The sequence below is a fragment of the Dipodomys spectabilis genome, unplaced genomic scaffold (assembly GCF_019054845.1).
Source record: "Dipodomys spectabilis isolate Male_0828 unplaced genomic scaffold, ASM1905484v1 ptg000140l, whole genome shotgun sequence".
Taxonomy (NCBI): domain Eukaryota; kingdom Metazoa; phylum Chordata; class Mammalia; order Rodentia; family Heteromyidae; genus Dipodomys; species Dipodomys spectabilis.
Genome location: NW_024870817.1, coordinates 13414778 through 13433417, shown reverse-complemented (window position 1 = coordinate 13433417; position 18640 = coordinate 13414778). Strand labels below are relative to the sequence as shown.

Sequence of the window (18640 nt, the reverse complement as noted above, 5' to 3'; positions counted from 1 at the left end):
TGTAAATATTTCCCTTCTCTTTTAATTTAGATAGAGGGAATTAGCTTGGTTATTAAGATGTGTTTCCCATCTCAATTTTGTTTCACAGTAGCTGAAGAGTGGATAAGGAAAATTAATCTTGGGTAGAATTCCAACCAATGAACAGAATAGGCAGGTGTGACTCTAGTGATAGAGTGCCTGGGTAATCAAGTGCAAGGCTCTGCGTTCAAGCCCTGATATGGCACCAGAAAAAAAAAAGGAGTCTATGAAGCACCTGGTTCTACAGGCATATTTTAACAAATTTACTACTTAGAAGATGTTTCCCAGAACAGTTCTTCCAGTATTCTCCGAGAATAGGTTTTCAAACTTTTTGTTCAGTCCTCACTCCTAGAAATCTTGATTGAGTGATTCACAAACTTTTTGTCTGTGTCAGAACTATCACGAAGGCTTCTTAGAACATAAATGCGTACTTTATAGGAAAATTCTAGCTGACTCAGAGTTTGTTTGGTTTTTTCCTTTTGTTCTTTAGGCCTGTGGTGGTACCAGACAGTTTGCATTTTGAACCAGTTCCTGGGTGATACTGTTGCAGACACTATTCTTCCAGACTCATTGCTCTAAAATTTTAAGCTACCTAGGCAATTGCATCCAGGGTTGAGAACTGGTTATTTTGAAGGCTGGCTCTATGATACAGTAAATATGAATTCTTTTAGGCTTTTGGATCATTCCAAGGATAGATGGTAAAATTCCAAAAAAGTGGCCTGTTGTTAGTCATAGGAGGTGTTCCTCATCATTAATTAGCAAATTTGAAAGGAGTAACAGCAATGATCTTTAGTCCAGGTAAGACAGTCCAGTGACAAGAGCAGCAGCTGAGTGAGATACTCACCCTGTGTGATCTTGAATGCAGGACAAATGGTTTGATAGGAAATGACACTAAGCCAAGTGAGCAGAAAAAACAAACAAACCCCTACTTCTCTTTTCGGGGGTTCTGAGGACAAACCACTGCTCTCTTGGGCTTTGGCTGTCACAGTTACATGATGTTCAGCATTATCCTTAGGAGGAAAACTGTAAGAAATATTTGTTGCAGTCATTGCCTCATTTGAATGTAGAATTTTTGAATGTAGAATTCCATTGAAAGAGCCCCTTAAGTGCATTGCCACCTGAGCCCACTGATACAATTAGTCATAGTTCAGACATTTCAGAAGTTCAATAGAAAGACCTGAGTATGTGATAAAATTACTGTTCCCAAAGTTTACATAATTTATCTTAGCTTTAGTTGAACAATTTCAGGGGTTTTCTCAACTTCTTTGGTGAAGGGAGTCTTGAATAGACTATACTGTAGTTTGAACTTGAAATATATCCCCACTCTCATGTGTTGAAAGCTTAGAACCAAGTGAATGATGCTGTTTTGTGTGGATTTGGAAACTACTAGCTGGAGAAAGTAGGTCACTGAAAAACGTCTTTGGGGCCTGTGTGTCATCCCCAGCCTGCTTCTCCTTCTGTTGCCTTTCCATGACATAAATTCCTCTGCTCCCCCTTTCCCCCTTTGTCTTAATAGAGTGGACCTCCTTCAAAACCATGGGAAAAAAAAATAAATCCTTCTTCACTTCAGTTATTTTTCTCAAGTATATCTTACAGGGATGCAAATCTGACTAACACAGATCCCTTCATAGTCTTACTGGTCCAGTTCCCAATTTTGAGAGAAAGATGTTGGACTAGAACTCAAGAAGTCTTCCTACCATTCAAATTCTAGGGTGAAGAACTCATTTAAAATCTTAGGGTATTTATAGTTAATGATGGTTTTCAAGTTGCTACAGACAAGATTCCTCCTTTTCTTCCACTGTGCTTTCCTGAACCTGATATACTCTTGCCAAACCATAGAAGGATGGAGAGAGTTGCACCAGTTGGCTGTGTTGGTATTCAGGCAGCACCACAGAGGAGACCCAGAATCAGCCTTCCACTGAAGATGTGGCTGAACATGAACAATTCAACTATCAATAGTCACTTATTTCTTTACACATCTTGGTTTCCAAAAGTATTTTGAGTCCACTCCTTATACGAGGTAGAGTTGTACATTTAGCTCTTAAATGTTGGTGTCTCTTTATATATGATGAAGTAATTGTATTATTAATTGTGTTTTTCAGGATTTGCCTGGTGTCCTGCTGAAACTACTTCTGATGGCTGGGAATAAAGGAAGAGGACGTGCTGCTTATACCTTTAATATTGAGGCTGTTGGATTTGGCCGAGGTGAAAAGCTACCTGATGTAGTTTTGAAACCACCCCCACTATTTCCTGTAAGTACATTGACAGCTGACTTCACACAGCTTACTTTTTCATGTTTCAGAGATAATTAAAAATCTATATATGCCTTGAATATTAAATGCCACCTTATTCTTTCTTACACTTAAGTTACATACATGAGTTATATACTCAAGTATAAGAAGGTAAATGAATGTACTTCCCTGGTAGCTGTCTGTGATAGCAGGAACACACCAACTCACTCAGCCTTTGTTGAAGGACTTATGTCAGTAGAAGTTCCTGAACATATGTATCTAAAGTCTAGATGTTCCTCTTAGATGTCTGCTTTTTACTGTAGATAATAAGCCATTTTCATACTTGGTGGAACCTAAAAAACTCAAGTATTTCAGGTATAGGAATAACATTACTGGAAGTTTTTCAAAACTAGCTCTTCTCCATATGTGAGATTACTTCTAAAACAATTGTAATGTTAGCACATAGTATTGTTTTACATTTGGGATAAGAGCAAAGTTCCTTACTACCATCTGAGAGGTTCTTCCTTCTCTGGCCTTTCTGACATCTGACATTTCCCACCACAATCTTTTTCATGTCCTAGCGAGGCTGACTTTATTTCTCTCTCAGGCATTTATCTCTGTAAGTTTCCTGTCTGGAACTTTCTGTGCTCCTGTGTTTGTGTGGATGGCTCAAATATGACTTTCTAAAAGGCTGTGTATACTTTCTTTATGTAGACTAGCCACTGCAAACTTCCTTGGGCTCTTGTTAGTCATTCTTCCTCTGCCATGTTACTTGTAAACTACGAAATTGAATCTCACCACATTGGTTTATTCATTGTATATTTCTTCCTCAGAATATAAGGTCCATGTGTATAGGAGTTTTGACTAGTTCCTCAGGGTATCTTCTGTTGTCTACACATGTGTATACCTGCATATATATGTAGAAAGGTTGAATCCAAAACTCCCATTTGGCCTTTAATCTTTATATGGCTTATAAACCATTCATTGTAAAATGAGAAAATATTGATAATACTTGGAAGGAGACAGAGGATATTGAATATTGGGTTGATACAAGTTTAGTAATCATTTGCTACAAGATTGATGCCTTTATTTATTTATTTATTCATGACCAGCATGGAGCAGTTTACTTCCAGCTTTTACTGTGATTAATTGGAGATAAGAATTTCACAGACTTTCTCGCCTGGGCTGGCTTGGAATCGCCAGATCTCAGCCTCCTGAGTAGCTAGGATTACAGGCATGAGCCATTCATTTATTTATTTTTTTTTTTTTTTTTGGTCCAGTCGTGGGGCCTGAACTCTGGGCCTGGGTGCTGTCCCTCAGCTCTTCAGCTCAATGCTAGCGCTCTACCTCTTGAGCCACAACGCCACTTCTGGCTTTTTTCTTTTTGCTTATGTGGTGCTGAGGAATCGAACCCAGGGCCTCAGGCATGCAAGGCAAGCACTCTACCACTGAGCCACCTTCCCAGCCCCATTCATCTATTTTTATGTGACCATTCCCACTCATAACATCACCACTAATTGAAATTAGCAGGAAATAATGCAGTTTCTCTCATTTGGTTGCCTTACTTTTTCAAGTATGGAATCATTTGATCAACAGATACTATGGCAAAATTATTGCCAATGTGTACATTAGAGTCAATAGAAAAGTTATGCATTTTCCCTACTTCTAAAATCAGAGTAAATTAGGAAAAGGTTTATAAAGTTAAATGGATTACAGAAGCTCAATGTCTTTTGAGCTGATTGTAAAATTCAATGATGGTAAAACGAAGTTTTTCATTTACACTGGCTTTTTGTAAAATGTAAATGGAAAGATATTAGAATGTTTAATTTATGAAAATTAATTTTGTCTTTTGATTTAAATAAACAGGATACAGATTATAAACCAGTGCCACTGAAAACAGGAGAAGATGAAGATTATATGTTGGCCTTGAAACAGGAATTGAGAGAAACAGTGAAGAGAATGCCTTATTTTATCGAAACACCTGAAGAAAAACAAGGTGTGTATTGGATTGTCTGATAATGTGGTTTATTATCTGTAGGCGAAACAATATTTTTGCAAAAGATATATAATCATTTAATATTGATTAGTTTGATTAAATTAGAGATGACCATCCAACTTGAAAAAAAAATATGGCTAATTTAATAAAAGCTACTTTAGACTTTTTGGTATTTTTGAAACAACCTTTTAAAGTAAAAGTTATACATAGTTAATGTAAATTATGAGAACTATGTCTAATAGGTAAAAATTACCCAGGTTTATTTACTATGTCTAGTAAGTAGCTATATATATATATGTATGTTTGTATATTCTGATTTTTTTCTTCAGTGTTTTTCTTTACAAAATTGGGTCTATATTACTTTATGTCTTTCCTTTATCACTCTATAATATAATAATCCCCTTCATACTTAAGTTTTAATAACTTATTCTATTACATGAATATAAAATTATTATATGTAACCAATCTCTACTGTTAGATTTAAATTTGTTTCCAGTTTTTGTTCATATTTATAATGCTATAATTATGGTAAGTATACATATATTTTAATTCATGTCTGATTATTTAATATTTAGTTTACATTTTTTAACAACTTGGAGTTTTTATTGTTTATGTACTTGATGTAATAGACAATATGAAACACATATTCATTGCTGATTCTAAGAGCAGAAAGGAGAAATTACAATAAGAGAACATTCCACAATCTCAGACTGGAATGGGAGGTGTTTTTAAAGGAAGCAAACTCCTAAGTAGTCATTTAGCACAATGGAACTGTATTGATTTTCAGTTTCTTCCATTGTTGAAATTAGAGGAATCAATATCACCCTTGAGTTCTCAAAACACCATCATTAAAACATGAGAAAGTCATACAGTATCATTTCATTCCATTAGTATTAAAAATGCATTTGCTTTTTCCTCTCTAAAGATTTAGAATTGGCTAAAAGTCAAAGTTACATAGTGATATTACATTTGTTTATAAGAAGCATTTAGACAAGTTCATTTAATCTTTGAAGTATATCTACAAGTATATCTACTTGAAGTATAATGGCTTCATAAGAGATCTTTTACTTCAACAATACTGATTTTTTTTAAATTTTCATGATTATCTTGCATATTTGAGTTTAGAAATGAAATTTAAGATTTTTTATATTAAAAAATAGGACCAGATGAACTAATATAGGTTTTCTTACTAAAACAGTAGTGCAGTATACACTTTATTCCTTTACAATTAGTTCTCTCTAGGTTATGGAGCATAATTTTCTAACTCAGTGTGGTAATTAAGTGCATGTCTGATTTGGAAGTACATCAAATCATTTGAGCATTTGTCTGAGTCTTTTATTCAAGGTCAGTAGGAACATGTTCTTGGCCTATGGGAGTAGTTGATTTGAACCTGAATCAGGTGTACTTTGTCTTTAATAACAGTGTAATTACACATTTAAATATATAGGAACACTTCCTTTTGTTTCTTTCAGGAGAAATCATTTGAATAGAATTTTCCAAATTGATACAATTAAATTAGCGTGAAATGTTCATCTTCGTCTGTTTTTCCTTCTGTAGTATGTTTAGAAAACCGCTGTGGTTGAAAGTAAAGTTTGTTTAAACATAACGTATAACATTCATATGTAAGTGCGCGCACATACACATACACACACAGAAGTTCTCTACTACAGAAAAATCAGTGAGCCAGCCAAGTTTTTTTTTATTGTGTTCATTTATTTATTTGTTTCTTTCTGTGGTGATAAGGAGCAGACTTGGCCTACGCAAGCCAGGCACGGTACCACTCAATTACATCGCAGCCTCATCAAAGGTTTTTAAAATGTTGCATTTTGATTCAAAAAGGATAAGAGGAATTAAAAGTATAGGTAATAGAAAAACAGAATCTATTAAAAAGGGATTTGTAACCTGGGATCATTTAAATGACACAAATGTGAGAAAAGAATTGGCAAGTATTAAGGTGTGTTTGAAACCTGGAATCCAGAAATACAATGCGTATTTTAGGTTTGTGCATGCAGTCATTTGCAGTCAAAGAAAGTTGCCTATTTTGGGTAAATTTACCTTAAAAAAACCACTAAAATATGAAATAAAAATTGGAATTGCTATTCTTAATTTCCTCGTAAAATGTCCAATAGTTTTCTCTTTGCTATTTATTCTATTATTTGTTTTTAGTTATCTTTCTCAGACACTTGATTGTATTACTTAGAAGCACTGTCTTGCTTATAAATAAGTCCCTGATTTTTTAGGTATATTCTTTGTTTTACCTTCTCTTTTTTAATGGCTAAACTTGTAAGCCACATTTGGTGATGAACAGTGCTTTCACACTGTGTGTGACTGTGTTGCTTGCCAACTTTGGCTGCTTGGAAAAGGGTCAGGGCCCTCCTCAAGGGAGTTTCTGTGGCAGAATGCACAAGTCAAACTTAAGAACCACAATTATGGCTCTCCTGATTCTGTCTCACTCATAGGTCATTGCAGTTTTCAGAAGTTGGCGTAGAAGGTTTGTAGCTTGCTCTTTCATGGCCAAGACAGGTCCAGACTTTTCTACTATTATTCTTTTCGTTTTCTCATCCTGAGACCATTGAGGAAACTAACAAAATGATTATGTGTGTAGTGAGTGCTGGCGGTAAGCAAATAGCCTCCTATTCCCAATTAGGTTCTTGGTATACATTAGTTATATCAGGTTTAAAGATTAGGAATAGGAGGACCGTTTCACAAGAAAAAAAATAAATGCTGAGTGAAACTTCCTCAGCATTGGGATGCCTGATCTGACTTTAGCCTTTCGTGAATATTCTCACAGCTTGTTATATTAAGAAAAATAGTTTAGGTTGATGACCTTGCTCACTATTCTATCAAACCCAGATGTTTCACGCTGTCTTCTTAAGCTTGTCATTGTCATTGAACTTGTTAGTTGAGGAACACCTCATATACAAATTTTAGGAGCTCACTGCAAGTGAAATAGATGTTACCTGGTATTTTCAATGATTTTTAAAGACTGGCTTAAGTTTCTGTGTATTTTTGATGTTTCTAATGACTACTTTATGCCTTTTTCCCTAGATATTGAAAGGTATAGTAAAAGATACATGAAGGTATACAAAGAAGAATGGATACCAGGTAGAATAAAACAATGTTAAATACTTTCAAATGACCATCTCCCTGCCCCTTACCTATCTATTTTCACTATAGGAAAACAAAGTTTAGCTTTTTTTCTGTAGTTATTAATTGAGTAATGTAAATCTTTTGGAAGCTGAAAGGAAGATTCCTATCATGTAACAAAAGAAGATCTGAAGTATTTTATGGGATGTTCTTAAAATGCTTCTTATAAACCAAGGTCTTGCCAAACTCTTTTGGGCTTTTCAGTTTCATTAGCTACAATTTTAATCACAATTTTAATTTGTTATACAGCCAAACACGTGCCTGTTTACTCCTGGATTATTTTAGAGCTTTTAAATGAAAGCAAATTATTAATATTAAGGATATTTTAATCCAAGCTCATAGATTTTGCTTTTAAACAAACTTGTGGACTAGCTTTAATTTCTAACATACCTTTTCAATAGAACCATCCTGAGAGTTTTGTTTTCAGCATTCAAAAGTTTTATCTTTGGTATAGACCAGGTGGAGGAGGTTGTAGAGGAAATCTCATTTAGCTGATTCACTTTGTAGATCAAAAACAACTGCTGGCCAGGTGCAGGTAGCTCATATCTGTAATCCTAGCTATTTAGGAGGCTGAGATCTGAGGATCATGGTTGGAAGCCAGCCTGGGCAAGAAAGTCTATGAAACTATCTCTAGTGAACTACTCAGAAAAAGCCGTAAGTGGCACTGTGACTCAATTTGGTAGAGCACTAGCCTTGAGCAAAAAAAGCTCAGGGACAGTGCTTAAACTATGAGTTCAAGCACCAGGACACACACACACCCCAAAAAGCACACACACACACACACACACACACACACCCCAAAAAGCAGTTGTCATGGAAATGAAGTGATCCCAGGGCCATTTGCCAATATTGCTAGAACTTGAGTGTCTTCATTTAAATTTACTTTCCTTTTTCTCTCTTCTTTGGCTTTCATAGAAACTACCCTAACTAAATTCATTAATGTCATGTGCTTTCTTGTGTTTTTTACAAGAAGAGTCTTGCCTAATGTTTATTTTTAAAAATTTATCATGATGTGATTTTAGTGAAGGTTTAATACTAACAGTTCTTTAATAACTTTAAATTGCTGTATGTTTACTACTTTATTTTTTTTGGTCGGTCGTGGGGCTTGAACTCTGGGCCTGGGCACTGTCCCTCAGCTCTTCAGCTCAAGGCTAGCGCTCTACCACTTGAGCCACAGCACCACTTCCGGCCTTTTCTGTTTATGTAGTAGTGCTGAGGAATCAAACCCATGCATGTGAGGCAAGCAATCTACCACTGAGACACCTTCCCAGCCCTGCTGTATGTTTACTTATCAGTATATACAACACAAATATTTTTGCAGATGAAGTTGTTCTGCTATATTTCTTAATCTTAAGGCCTTTAATTAAATAGTTGTTAGATTTTGTTTTTGTGTTATTTTTATGAGCTTGTATTATACAATGGCGTTTCATTGTGATATTTCCATACACGCATATAATGTACTTTGACCTTCTATATTATACTTTCTTATTCTCCCCACCTTTGTGTGTGTGTGTGTGTGTGTGTGTGTGTGTGTCTGTGTCTGTGTCTGTGTGTTGGTCCTAGGGCTTGTACTTAGGGTCTGGGTGCTGTCCTTGAACTTTTATGGTCAAAGCTGGTGCTCTACCACTTGAACCACAGCTCCACATCTGGCATTTGGTGTTTAATTGGAGTTAAGAATCTCAGGGACTTTTTCCCCTGCCCAGGCTGCTTTGAATCTTAATCCTTTGATCTCAGTCTTCTGAGTAGCTATGATTATGATTATAGGCACCAGTCACTGGAGCGCAGCTCCTCCCCAACTTTTTTGTTGTTGTTGTTGGGGCCTGGGCACTGTTCCTCAGCTCTTCAGCTAAGGCTAGCGCTCTACCACTTGAGCCACAGCACCACTTCTGGCTTTTTTCTGCTTATGTGATGCTGAGGAATCGAACCCAGGGCCTCATGTATGCAAGGCAAGCACTACCACTGAGCCACCTTCCCAGCTCCCTCTTTTTAAAAAGCCCCCAACTTTTTAAAAAGAAATTTTAATGAATTTCATTATTTTGCTGTTGGTCATTGATAAGGTTGGGGTCCCTTAGAAATCTCTCTCTTACTCTACATCATTAATAGTCAACTCTGGAATGATTTTATGTTCTTCCTCATGGTCATCTATGAGTAGCTAATAAAAACTAAAATATATTTGAAGCAAAATTTATTAGTACATGTAAAATAACTTATAATTTAACTGTTTTGAGCAAACACTGAGATTTCTTTATGAAACAATCTTTTTAAATCTATTTTTTATGTAGATTCAGTTTTCTACTTATCTCTCTACTCAGAAGTGAAAAGAATGTGGGGCTGCATTGTAGCTCAGCAGTACAACTCTTGCCTTTCATGTTTAAGACCCTGAATGTTTAAGACTCCTTAAAGAAATTTCATAGAAAAATTATTTAGGAATCTTTCAGGAAAAAAAAATCCTTGGTTGGTATATTTTCCACTGCCATTTGTATTTTTAGTTTTCAGCTAATTATTAGAATTGTTTAATCTTGCTCTTCACGTGTTAGTATTATGGCCATGTACTTTAACTTTTAAAGAAAATTTGTTATAAAATAATAATATGTCAACCACAGACAGATTACAAAATTCCAAGTATTCAAGAAATAAACAGTATTTAACAAAAGTTGTTACTATGCTAATGTCCCCAAAAATAACCCGTTAAGATTATTTCCAACAAACTTGATTGCGCCTTCCAAAATTTTAATAAACTTAATTTGTTTGTGGGTAAAAACATCCACTGTACAATCAGATAGTAAGAAATTCCATTGTCTTTGCGTTGTTGTTCTTGTGTTTTGTCTTCATTGTTTACAATATCAGTGACTCCCAAAGGAAACTGAAATTTTTCTATTTCCATTGTACATGTAGATTGGAGAAGGCTCCCAAGAGAGATGTTGCCAAGGAAACACTGTAAAAAAGGTACATTGATTAACGTGATAGTGATCCAGGTAGGAAGAGGTTGTTGCTGAAATTCTATTAATTATAGAACTGTCCATCTAAAGTTAGGCTCCGTGTTCTGAATACTTTTTCTGAAAATAGACCTAGCATTTTGATTGTTTTGCTCTTCAGCAAAAAAAAAAAAAAAAAAAAAAAGTTTTTGTTGCTGTTATTAATTTGGAGGGGTTGTTTCTTTATTTGACCTTTTTTAACTGGAAATACGAAATGCTATGAAACTTACAATGATTTTCGTATTTTCAATTTTTGCATACTTGAAAAATTTTTATGATTATATTGGTTATTTTCTGGGTTATTAAGAAATACGTTGTAAAATCGGGGAACTGGTAAAATAGAATTTTATGTTGTGTATAAAAATACCAATGTGTATGTTTACATTTTTTTTCTTTTGTTAGTACCAAATTTCAAGACCTAATAAGTCTATGACTATGAGTGATTATCGTATGTTCATTGGAAATTGATGAGGTGTGATACTTTATTTTATTCTTTGGGAAGAGTAATAATTCACTCTGAAAATTATACTTCTGTTATGACAATCATTGTGCTGGACAGAATATGAAAAGGCACAGAAATATAATCACATTTACTGTTATAGAATAAAATATGTTAACTCGTGGTTTTATTTCAGTGGGCCTGAAATCCAAAAAGGCAAAAGATCCAGGCAAAGGGGCTTCAGTCACTAATGCTGCAGATGTGTTGAAAAAAATAGAGGTAACGTTTTCTTATTACCATACAAATGAATTGGAGAATGTAAAATTTTCACACCTCTTTTTGATGACTTTCTTCAACCTTCTCATACTTTCTAAGTATATGGTTTGGCAGAAGAGAGCCTAGCACAAGATTTGAACTTTGGTAGTTGGAGGTGTGGAGCATCATTCCTATTCGTGGCCACTGACTTGGCACCTTGACTTATCCCACAAGGCTCTACCATATCCCCATTTTCCTCTCATAATCAAGTATTCAGGGTAGAACAAAGCTTGAAAACCATATATATTTAAAATGTGGTTCTTAGAAAGAAATTCTCACTTTTCTTCATGTTTGTGGTCACATACTTCAAAATGCTTTTTTGTTGTTGATCTGTGTCTTATGAATAGAAAATTCTGTCGTGGAAGACCTTATGGGAATCATTCCTATAAAAATAACTTATTTAAAAATTCACTGTTGGGGCTGGGAAGGTAGCTCAGTGATAGAGTGCTTGCCTCACATGCATGAGGCCCTGGGTTCAATTCCTCAGCACCACATAAGCAGAAAAAGCCAGAAGTGGCACTGTGGCTCAAGTGGTAGAGTGCTAGCCTTGAGCTGAAGAGCTGAGGGACAGTGCTCAGGCCCAGAGTTCAGGCCCCATGGCCGACAAAAAAAAAAAAGAAATTCAACATAAAGTTCAGTTGGATGTCCTGCTGTCCCTTTTCTAGTCATTTATTTCTGTGTTTTAGACAGCCTTTACTAATCTTTTATATGTCTTTTCAAGAATATTGTATGTATAACAGATACAGAATTTTCCCTTTTAAATTACAAAAGGTGGTATCACACTTTATTGCATTTTCATTTTATCCTTTCATAAACGATCTTGGACTTGGTTTCTCCATCAAGTTGCCTCTTTCTCTTTCAGGCTGTCCAGTATGAATAAGAGCACTGTTTATTAAATTAATGCTTCACTGATGTACATTTTTCTTTTACTATTTCACTATTAAAGTATGTCATTTCACATGACAAGGGTGCATTTCTAGACGTGGACTTGGTGAGTCAGTAGTTTTGTACATTGTATGAAGGAAAATGGGCTACTGCCACATTGTCCCATGTGAGTCACACCAGTGTCCCTTCCACTGTCAGTGCATTAATGACCATGATGATGATAGTAGCTACACTGACTGAGAACTTTATGCCAAGCTCATTGATGGGATCTTTCCATACAATGCATCCTTAAGAGTTTGTAACAACAAATAAAGGTGGGTGCTCTGATCCATAAAATTTTGATGAGGAAATCAAAGGTTTAAATAGTTATTTACTGGACGAAAATGGCAGATATTTGGTGGTAGAAACTACTAGGTTTACTATTTAATTTTTGGACCATTTCTTGGGGGTTCATAAAGGCAGTATTTCAAAACTACCAGGTTTAACTGGTGGAATGATCAATAGTACTGAAGGCCTATACTTAATGCTTCCTCAAATGTTTGTAGCATGCTGCAAAGAAAACTAATCTGCACCACAGGGTGGGGCTTCTCCTCAAAATGGATGGTGTTCTTTTATTGCACACACTTAACACCTTTCCCAGGACTCATATCATTAAAACTACAAATTTTCAATCTAGAAATCCCAGTGAGTTTGGAAATTCCATAGAGCAAAATTTTTTCCACATGACTGTGAGTGTTCATCAGCAAAAGAAGTTTCAGCTTTTACTAGAACAAAATATGGATGGATGGAGAGAAGTCAAACATGTAGTCAAATTTTATTAATAATTAGATAGCAGGGCGCTAGCATATTAACTTTTTTTTTTTTTTTGTCAGTTGTGGGGCCTGGACTCTGGGCCTGGGCACTATCCCTCAGCTCTTTAGCTCGAGGCTAGTGCTCTACCACTTGAACCACAGAGCCACTTACGGCTTTTTCTGCTTATATGATGCTGAGGAATCAAACTCAGGGCCTCATGCATGCAAGGCAAGCGCTCTACCACTAAACCATCTTCCCAACCCCTAACTTCCTATTTTTTTCATGACATACAAGGGAACCTCTACATGGTGCCTGTGTAGTATTTGAGATAAAAAAAAATTATTTCCTACCTAGAAATGAACTGTTTGCAAAGTTTTTCATGTTGTATTTTTTCTTGAATCTATAGGATACTCAGTTTAGACAGTAAACTCTCTTGAAGAGAACATGGAGAGTAGTACTAGGTAGAATAGCCCAAACTTCGTATCTTAATGCAGAAGGAATGAAATCTTGAAACAAAGTGAGTTCAGGGATTATAAAGAAAGTTACATCATAAATGTTTTTGTCAGTCTTTTCAAGTATTTCTAGGTTTAATTTGGATCTGTGTGGTAGAAATGAAAATAAGTCCTTTAGTGACTTTTGAAGTATGAGTAGTAGAAAAATAGGGACTTCTTACTTTCTATGGTCACACTGATGAATTCTGTATTTAAAAAATATTTTTACCACAGGCATGCACACCTATATAGGCACACCTATAATCCTAGCTACTCTGGTGGCTAAGACCCAGATGCTTGCAGTTCAAGGTGAGCCTAGGCAAAAAGTTTTTTACAGCAAATAAAAAGCAATAAAATGTAAAATATAAAATAAAAATAAATAAAAGCAGTAAAAATCTGGGTGCACACCTGTCATAACTAACAGCATCATTGTCTAGAATGGCCCATGCATAATTACGACCTCTTTGAAAAATAACTAAAAGCAAAAAGGGTTCGGGTGTAGCTCAAAACACACTCTAAAACTTGAGTGTGTGCCCAGCAAGTACAAGGCACTGAATTCAAACTCTACTAAGACCCCTCCCCCACTCTCTCTCTCTCTCTCTCACACACACACAGATCGATGTCTAGATATTTATAAAATTTATATATTTGACAAAACCTATTTGAATAATTTTGTTGCTATTTATGGATTAAAATAGCATGACTTTTTTTCAGATGCAGAGTGTACTTTGCACAAAGTTAAATAAATGGAGTACTATGATTCCATTTTAAGTGTACAAACAGGTTTCAGGCCTTTTTATTTATGATTTTATTAAAACAGAAAAAAACAGCGAGGTGCTAGTCACTCATACTGGTAAAGTATTAGCTATTCCAGCATCTGAGAGCTGGAATACTGCAGCTCAAAGCCAGCCCAAGCAGAAAATTCCTGGAGATTTTTTCCTTAGTCTTTTTTTCTTAACCTCTCCAGCATAACCAGCCAAAAGTAAGACTGGAAGCATGGCTTGTGGAAGGAAGGAAGGAAAGAAAAATAAGTTTTTATACTTAGGAGGCAAAGACTTCTAGGACTGGAAAGTAAAGCAGTAAGGGATGGCAGATCATCTGCCACTCGATAGTTTTATCCCAGAGTTATTTGATAGTAGTTTTCAACAATCTCACTTACAAACTAAACCGTAGATATTTTAAGACATTATATTCTTTTTTTTAATGCTACAAGGAAAACCAAACAGTCTGAAGTTTCCTCTCTATCATGCCAAATATTTTAGGTCCTAGGCTATGAGTCATAAAAATAAGGCATTAGGTATTAGAGCCAATATCTCCAGTGTTACCTGAGACCTAATGTTTAAGCAGCAGAATTGGACATCCTAGTATACTGACAGGACAGGGAGCCTCTCCCTTTCTTGCTTTAACTAGTTGTAGTGTCTGGAGGTGGAGGGGAGGGGAGATTAGAAGAAGGTGATCTGTAACAGTGTACTCTTCAAGTGGGACAGGGAAGCTAAGGCTAGAAGTTTCCACATCAATTAATGAAACTCGTTTATACCAGGAATTGGAGAAGAGAGGTGATGGTGAGAAATCAGATGAGGAAAATGAAGAGAAAGAAGGAAGCAAAGAGAAAAGTAAAGAAGGTGATGATGACGACGATGATGCTGCAGATCAGGAGGAGTATGATGAAGAAGAGCAAGAGGAGGTAAAGTTGCTAACTTTAGGAATTATCTAATAAGGAATCAGATATGGTTTATAACTAAAATCAGCAAACAAAAACCATTCCTGAGGTCATAGCATGTCTATAATCCTAGCATTTGGAAGGTGGCTGCAGATCTTGAGTTTAGGATAGCATCAACTCCATAGTGAGACAACATTGAAATAATATAGGAGACAAAGTAACTTGAAAGAAATCTTTGTAAGTGAAAGTCCAGGAAGGATGGAAATTGATCAGATTAATGCAATTAAGCTTTATTAACATAAAATTGCATGTCAATAGTTGACAGAGGACTAATTCATAGGTCTGGAATAAAATCTCTGCAGTGACAACGTGTTTCAAATTCCAAAGTATGTTGGAATTTCTGTAAGACTACACTGGTAATCCATCCTCAGGTGTCTGATGGGCTGGATTCCATGTTTTGGGTGTATTTCTAAGCTGTAGTCACTCAAGGTATTTTTGAGCAAGGTAACTTAGTTGGTCTCTTTGGGACTTTTAAGCACTTCCCAAGAGTTTCCTGTCCATTCTGATCATCTTTGCCTTCATTTGTCAGCTTTTTACCAGACTGAACCATTTCTTCACTTCAAATTACTCCTCCTGTGACTCTTTCTTACATATTGTTTTGTATTCTTTTGTTGAAATTAATGTGGATTTAAAGAGGGGTTTGGGGGCTGGAAAGGTGGCTTAGTGGTAGAGTGCTTGCCTTGCATGCCTGAGGCCTTGGGTTCGATTCCTCAGCACCACATAAGCAGAAAAAGTGGGAAGTGACTCTGTGGCTTAAATGGTAGAGCACTAGGCCTTGAGCGAAAGAGCTGAGGGACAGCACCCAGGCTGAGTTCAGACCCCACCATAGGAAAAAAAAAAGAGAGGGTTGTGGATCCATTTTTATCTGTTTCTAAATGACTTGCCAGCTAATAATTTGTTCAATGATTTACTTTCCTTTTTAAGATTCCTTTATCAACTATTAAGACTCCCATTGATTACACTGATGGGCTGATGCTGCTAGGTTCTAGCAGCCAGTATTCTAAGATAAACTTGTTTTAGGAATATTCTATTGACAGAATATTTAACTCTACTTGAGTCTGGACATATCTTTGTTGAAATCAAGATTTTTCTATCACAAAAGCACTATAAACTGGGAATTCTAGTAGGTGAGGAACTCGAGCAAAGTAACGTTCAAGACAGTGGGCTTAAATCAGTGGATTTATATATAAACTACACTTGATTTAAAAATAAAAATCCTCTCTAGCCTATTAGAGAAATGAGGTATGTTTTGAGTTTGAGGAGGAGCGAGGAATAGAAATGGAGTTCCATTAAAGTAAAGCCTTTCTAGATTTAGTCTCTGTGCCCGCTTTAGTAATTAGTTGAAATTTTGTGATAACTTCCCATTGAATTGAGGATTTGATAAGCATTCTCGAGAGTAAAATTTGGCTTTTCTACATTATGGGGCAATCTACAATGTGTTTTCTAGAAGTAATTTTTCTCATTATTTACTAAGAAATGTATCTTATCACTTAGGAAAATGACTACATTAACTCCTACTTTGATAATGGAGATGATTTTGGTGCAGACAGTGATGACAACATGGATGAAGCAACCTATTAGTCAAGAAACATCTCAAAAGCCTTTGAAACTTGATTTGTGTTTTATCTCTGATAAGGAATGAGTTATATATCTTATTTGTGTTCCTGTTTTAACTGACAAATATCAAAACATGTAGAATCACTGTTTATGCTCAAGATACCTTATTGTCTGGCATCCTGACATTCCTCCTGAACACCTCTGCCATCTTTATGTATGCTAATGCATTCTTAGTTTTAACATCTCTTTATCTGTGTTCATATTTGAACAAAGCCATTAACTGCTGATATTTTTGTAAAGTTACTACTCAGAATGGATTTCTACTAATTCAGCACACAGAGCACTTTAAAAACATAGAAACTTGAAAATTATTTTTTACTTTTACATGGTATGTTCTATATTAGTACAGTGAGTCATACTACATAAACCCACCAAGCTCTTCCTACACACCTAGGAAATGAGAGGTTTTGTGATAGCAAACAAATTCATGGAAACATATCAACTTGAGATAAACAATTTCCCAGTTACCATCTCAGTGAGCACAGAGGTTTTCACATGGGGTGCATTTTAGACATACTTGACTTTGGGAAGAACTTTGGGTCCTACAATATATGCATTAATGGTCTCACTGTAGTAACTTTGACATCTGCAAATCATTGGGCTTATAAAAGGTTAGACTATATCCTATTTAATTCTGTTCTTTTATGTGTGTGGACAGGAAAGTACTGGTTGGAAAATAAGATTTTAAAGTATGAACTTCACAGGAGAATGTTTGCATGTGAACTTGGTGAAGAGGCCCATATTATGTTTCACAGGATTCATTGTTGATATAACAATGCAGAATGAGCTCAGGTCATTTCAAAATGAAGACTGATCTTTTTTAAGTTACAAGCTAGTTTCTCTGCTATTTTATATTTTGGGGGGGAAAATGTCAGACACCTCAGCCTCCAAAGACTTTAAAATGCCAAAGATTTTCAAGGAACTTCATATAGTCAAGGAAGTTTTTGTTATATACTTCAAAAAATGATTTGCTAGTATTACCAAAAGAAAGTTAAATTTACTTTTACCACTGGAAGGTCTATCAGCCATTACTTTCTAACTGAGAAGAGAACTGGAACCCTTCATTATCTTTTTACCTATAATACTAAATTCAACCTTGAAACTGTGCTTGGTTGTTTCTGTGCCTTAGTTTCTTCATTTGTAAAATTCCTTATAAAAATTGTTTAAATACTAACCAGATTACACACAGACACACACACTCTTAAAAGGTAACAAAACAATGTTGAGAAACAAATGTTTTCCTCATAAAGTATGTTTATGGATTTTTCCCATTTTGTATTTGTGGAGACAATTTGTATTGTCTCATACAATTTTATAATGCTCAGGAAAAAAATCACTTTGAATGCAATATACTTCCTCAAATAATTCAAGGTGGTTTTAAGATCCCATCTTGTTTAGTGCTGTACTGATCATGCATATGACTTTTTGCTTGAAGGAACTTATACAAAAATTAAGGTTCTACAGGGAAATCTGATTAAGTCTTATTAAAGTTGTAATATGTTAGAGACCTCACGAAGAGTTTCCCATAATAATGACAAAGTTGTCATTTGGAAATATTTAACATAGGTATCTCATTCTCTTTACCTCCTTTGGAACAAGAGCCAAATACCATTTAGTCAAAAGAAATCTTACCTTTTATGATTTTGTTCGTTTGCTTTATTACAGTTCTATAGGTAACCTTTAGTTTGTGTTTTATTCATAACAAGAAATGTATCTGTATGTAGTTGTACAAAGGGGTTTCATTATGTCAGTTTGTTAAGTACAATAAATCTTGATATTGGTAACCTTTGAATGAGGCAAATACAGTAAAGTTTTTTCTCTAGTTTGCAGTCTTCACTGGACTGGTGTAGTCCTGTAGGGTGTAGGATAGCCGTTTACTCTGGGAGGCCTCAATCATCTGAGTGTGGGAGTGGGGTGTGGATGTCAGTCCTGTGGCTTTTAATCAGAGCCTAGATGCTGTCCCTGAGCTTTTGTGTTCAAGGCTAGTGCTCTACCACTTTGAGACAAAGCTCTA

General features: G+C 35.6%; 1 protein-coding gene across 2 annotated transcripts in view; it reads left to right on the top strand.

The window, feature by feature from the left end:
* Positions 1 to 18640, top strand: part of Polr3g (RNA polymerase III subunit G) — a 25042-nt gene extending 6402 nt beyond the window's left edge. For both annotated transcript variants that reach the window (XM_042691079.1, XM_042691078.1), the window contains exons 2-8: positions 2121 to 2270; positions 4116 to 4245; positions 7294 to 7350; positions 10288 to 10338; positions 11003 to 11085; positions 14830 to 14973; positions 16504 to 18640. In XM_042691079.1, coding sequence (XP_042547013.1) covers positions 2154 to 2270; positions 4116 to 4245; positions 7294 to 7350; positions 10288 to 10338; positions 11003 to 11085; positions 14830 to 14973; positions 16504 to 16590 — 669 coding nt within the window. In that variant the 5' untranslated portion in view covers positions 2121 to 2153 and the 3' untranslated portion in view covers positions 16591 to 18640. The remainder of the gene's footprint in view (positions 1 to 2120; positions 2271 to 4115; positions 4246 to 7293; positions 7351 to 10287; positions 10339 to 11002; positions 11086 to 14829; positions 14974 to 16503) is intronic.